At 42.2% G+C, this 4,634-nt stretch overlaps 1 protein-coding gene across 1 annotated transcript in view; it reads left to right on the top strand.

Annotated features, from left to right (window-relative positions):
• Positions 1-547: 547 nt before the first annotated feature.
• LOC116701884 (glycogen synthase kinase-3 beta) overlaps positions 548-4,634 on the top strand; it is a 19,806-nt gene continuing 15,719 nt past the window's right edge. Inside the window, exon 1 of the mRNA XM_032535922.1 lies at positions 548-909. Within this exon, the coding sequence (XP_032391813.1) occupies positions 735-909 (175 nt within the window). The 5' untranslated portion in view covers positions 548-734. The remainder of the gene's footprint in view (positions 910-4,634) is intronic.

Genomic DNA, 4,634 nt, shown 5'->3' with positions numbered 1-4,634 from the left:
GAGAGAGACATCATGGCTTTCAAACGAGCAAAGTTGCAGTTGGTCGAGGCCACACCCCCAGCCTCCACCTTAATTAATAAGATTACAGAAAACAAAACCTTCACTCACAGCAAATCTAGTTGGAGATTTAAACAATACCACAATGCTGAACCTCCCAAGTCTCAATCGTGGCTTTTCTTCCCATTTGCATTATTATTGTTGCTTTAATTATAATTTTACAAGCAGTAGAAGTACTAATTAGCAGATTTCAAAATGAGGTTACTGCTGCTTCATGGTCCAGCTACACTAATATGTAATGTAAAAAAAACTATTAAAATGAGGTAGTGGGCAATTTGCAACTAATAGGCTAAATTTAGTGATGTAACTGAGATTTATTTTCTGAATACTAAAATGTTCAGCCTTTTATTTTATCTTACTATATACTGTGGTTGTTGCTCTTTCTGTGGAATACATCTGTTAAGTCATTTTAAATTTGTAGTTGTTTTGAGTATAGAAAGCCTGTGCAGCAAACCTAGACGACAGCTACTTTGAACTTCATCTCCCATGTGGCATTGCGAGCGGTCTGTTTCTAGGTGTCTAGCAAGTAACAGCTATCATCAGCCCAGACAGCCGGCGGCAACGGGAGCGGTATTTCTTGGTGTGTCTTTCCACGATTATTTGCTGCCGGGTTTTCATAATTAATAGTCGCTTGGCTGAAAATAGTGAAAACACAACCCTGACCCCTGCACAGAGATATGAGCGGCAGCGGGCGGCCCAGGACCAGCTCGTTTGCTGAGCCGCCAGGTGTTCCAGGAACTGCCGCTGCGTCCACCGGATCAGCCGCTGCCGTGGGGAGCAGCACAGGAAAGTCCGGGGTCCCGCAGGCCTCCGGCAGCAGCTCGTCGGGATGCTCGAACCTTAAGCTGGCCAGTAAGTTCTAATTAGGCTTTGTCGGAGTCCGTCTATCCAGTAATTGATGTTCTGTGCTTTCACCTCAAAAACAACTGCCAGTGTTATGTGTCACAAACCGGTGAAAAGTCATAATTGCCCCCGTGTAGTGGTAACCAACTTGCTAGCATGCTAACTAGCTAGCCTGCTAACGTTAGCCACTTGTTTTGTGTGTTACTAGCTAACGTTAGTTTCCGTCCGACCGATGGATGTATCCAGCCTTACTGAAGTCAAACTAAACAGCTGGCTCGTCATCACTATAACCGATAGGCCATATATATATTATATAACAATATATAATCAAATTCTGATTTACAAATGGTAAACTATAAGCTAGGGTTTTGAATAATTCCACTGTGGTCAGTGTGAGTGAGTAGTCAAACAGGGCTCTCTTGTTCTTTGTGGCCAAGATAGACCCAAATACCCGAGCTTGAGTGTTGCAGTCAGGGTCCTTTTTTTGAGTGTCGTTGAGAGTGCGGCATTGGCTATCAGCCTGGCTTGCCTGGAGATGGGTCAGGGCGGAAAGTTGCCTTTTCACCAAGGTCACCTGTGGGGCAAAACCTTAGCAGCAGGTGGCCGACGCCTGGAGGATGCAAGTGATGCACATCCAGCACAAAAGCTGGATTTTCTGCAAGGCTGCCAATTAGTAGGTGTTCCTCGGTCCGATATGGAGTAATAGTATGCCTCTTTATCTGTGTGTGTGTGTGTGTGAGTGAGAGGTCATCTCCAGTTCAAAGCAGTGTAACCCTTGTTTGTAACTCTCCTTGAGGCGCTTAAAGCCTTAAATGTTGCCTTCAGCTGGTAAAGATACCTTTTTGGATGATTGGTGGATACATTGTCAGGTTTGGGAGACTTGGGGCTATTTTAAGAGACAGGATTAACCCAGCCAGATATTTGTGAGAGACAATGCTGTGATTTGACATTTTGAATTAATGGTAAAATTAAACTTGGACTTGGAGTATTAAGGATGTTGTGTTGCGATATTAACCAGTGATCTGTCATTATGAATAACAGTGGAGGATGTTTGATGATGAAATGTAAGTTTCCATTAAGTACTTCTGTTATTTGTTTTATTTTAAATACTCTTACTGTAAATCTAGTCTTTTGCTACAAAATGTTGTATCTTGTTACTTTTAGTCTGAAAGTGGAATTTAGAGATCAAACATAGAAAAACAACTTACTTTGGGTTACACAATGTGAGCCACTACTGATCAGCCACTTTATGGCCGAGATTAGCAAGTACATTTAGTAATATGTTTGTTACCCAACTGCTTACTTGTTGAAGTAGTTGGTAGCAATGGGTAGACCCAGTAGGTATATACTCCATAACAACTGGTGCAAATGTCTAAAAGAGAAACTGACAAGCCCGGACATGAGTCATCATGGATAGATTGAAGAGATGGCACTGTACTGGAAAGACACTTATGGCGTTTTTCCATTAATTGTACCTGCTTGACTCGGCCGCGGTGCCCCGTCCTCCTTTTTCCATTGCAGATTAGTACTGCGAGCGTGGTTGGTTATCATATCCATAGGAAACTTCCGCGACCCAACACAACACACACACACACACACACACACACACACACACACACACACACACACAGGGGCTCTGTGGCTCAGTGGTAGAGCGGTTGCCTTCAATCGGAAGGTTGGTGGTTCGATCCCTGCCCTGCAGTCATTGTCAAGTGTCCTTGGGCAAACATTGAACCCCAGTTTCCCCCGGTGCTGCGCATCGGAGTGTGATGTGTGTGAGTGTTTATCTGATGAGCAGGTGGCCCCTGTACGGCAGCCCCGCCACAGTGTATGAATGTGTGTGATGGTAAATGTATCCTGTAGATGTAAAAGCGCTTTGAGCAGTTGTTAAGACTGGAAAAGCGCTATATAAATACAGCACTTTACCCACACACAACACACACCACCAGAACCGTTGAAGATGTGTTGCTTTTGATTTTCAGCATGTGGATGTTGCCACAGACAGAAGACAAATTAGTTTAAAAAGAAGCTGGTGAAACTATTTAAACACGGTGGGTTTTTCCAGGACACCCTCCCATAGAAATAACTAATTATAAATTGGCCAGGGTGTGAAATGCAATAAAGAAGGCACTATTTTTGCTCTGACACAGTTACAGCTATCACAGGGTTAACATTTCATTGTGAAGTTTGGTGTCTATTGATTCGTCTTCTAATTGGCTAAAAAGGTAGGAGGCTCTCGTAACATGCCGGTTTAACTGACCCGAGCAAATGCTGATCTCCCGCATGATTCACGATTAGCTCATATGAGGTCTCTTTGGAATCCGGAGACCTCAGAGAATACAGTGACACCCACATCGAGCATGTAGATGCCTCGGGTGAGAAGGGAGACTCGATTTAAAGTCCGGAAATGAAAAACGATTTAACTTTTTTCTGTTGCAATTCATCCAGGAACTTCCAGATTGTGAGGCAAACGGCTTGTTTTGGATACAATGGCAAGGTGTGGAAAAAAAGTTTAATTGTTTCCAAAAAAAAAAAAAAATGAATGGCAGCATAAAAAAGGGCCCTGATATCTCTGGCTTTACTGACTGATGCATCAGCAAGAGAAATGTAAGAGGAGAAGCAACATGGACAGTTGGCATAACATATCCTTTAACCATCTGTCCTACTTTTAACCTGCAGCCCCCTATGAGTGTGTGTTCGTGAACCTAGTCATCAACAGAACCCAGTGACCCGGTCGCTCTGCTGGCCTCACAGTTTCAGCTGTAACAGATATTGCCAGCGTGCCTATTGGATGACCACTACACTTTCATGGCTGAGGACAGTTTACTGTGTGGGCTTGTATATGGACGTTCAAGAACACCAGGGGGCTGTTTTACAAAAGCAGAATTTATAAATCTAGGATGACCGATAAAGCGAGGCTTGACCTAGTCTAATCTGTGCATCCTGGCTTGGTGCGTTTCACAAAGACCAAGCCAGGCTGAGGAGGAGAGACTAGGTTGAGCCAGGCTGAAGTAATTTGGATAGATGAGCATTATTGCCTTTCCTTAACAGACCGCAAGGTTGATCACAGATTTATTGATGCTAAAATGAAGAATACGCATTCTCCATACTTTATACAGAGTGAGCAGCAGCTTCTTGTGGAAGTATGATAATGTGAAACATATTGTTTGTGGAAAAAAAAGAAACACTGACGCTGTAATGAGAAAGCGAGGCAGACTATCGTGGACCAACTAATGCGTAAGCAGCCTAAATATATACATTAACTGACCACTGCTCTGAATTGAAACCTTCATAATTATACCATTTAAGGATTAGGCTACTTATCATTTGCACAAATTAACCGTAAGCAGAAGATAATGTTACTCAGGGAAATTACAACAAAGATACAATTTTTACAATACTAGAATATGATGCGTAAATATCTCTTTCACTTGGATTCTCCCTCTCTCTCATGGGCTAAAATATAAATGACCTAAGTCATATTAACTTCCACTGCTCGCTTTTAATGCAAATTGTACAGTACAACTGTTGCAAAATGACAAGTAACTCATTGAATGGTTTCAGTTAAGAGCTGTAGTTCGTGAATGTATATTTTTAGAAATTCCCCAATTATCGGCCACACTTTTTCTCACTTTTTTTTTTTTTTTCATTTATTTTTTTTTATAGCCGACAAGTTTCCTTCTTTACATATTATATGCTTTGCTCCCTTGTATATATGGACATAGAAAAGAAAG

Source organism: Etheostoma spectabile, chromosome 14, assembly GCF_008692095.1.
Source record: "Etheostoma spectabile isolate EspeVRDwgs_2016 chromosome 14, UIUC_Espe_1.0, whole genome shotgun sequence".
Taxonomy (NCBI): Eukaryota; Metazoa; Chordata; class Actinopteri; order Perciformes; family Percidae; genus Etheostoma; species Etheostoma spectabile.
This window is presented reverse-complemented; position numbering and strand designations above follow the sequence as displayed.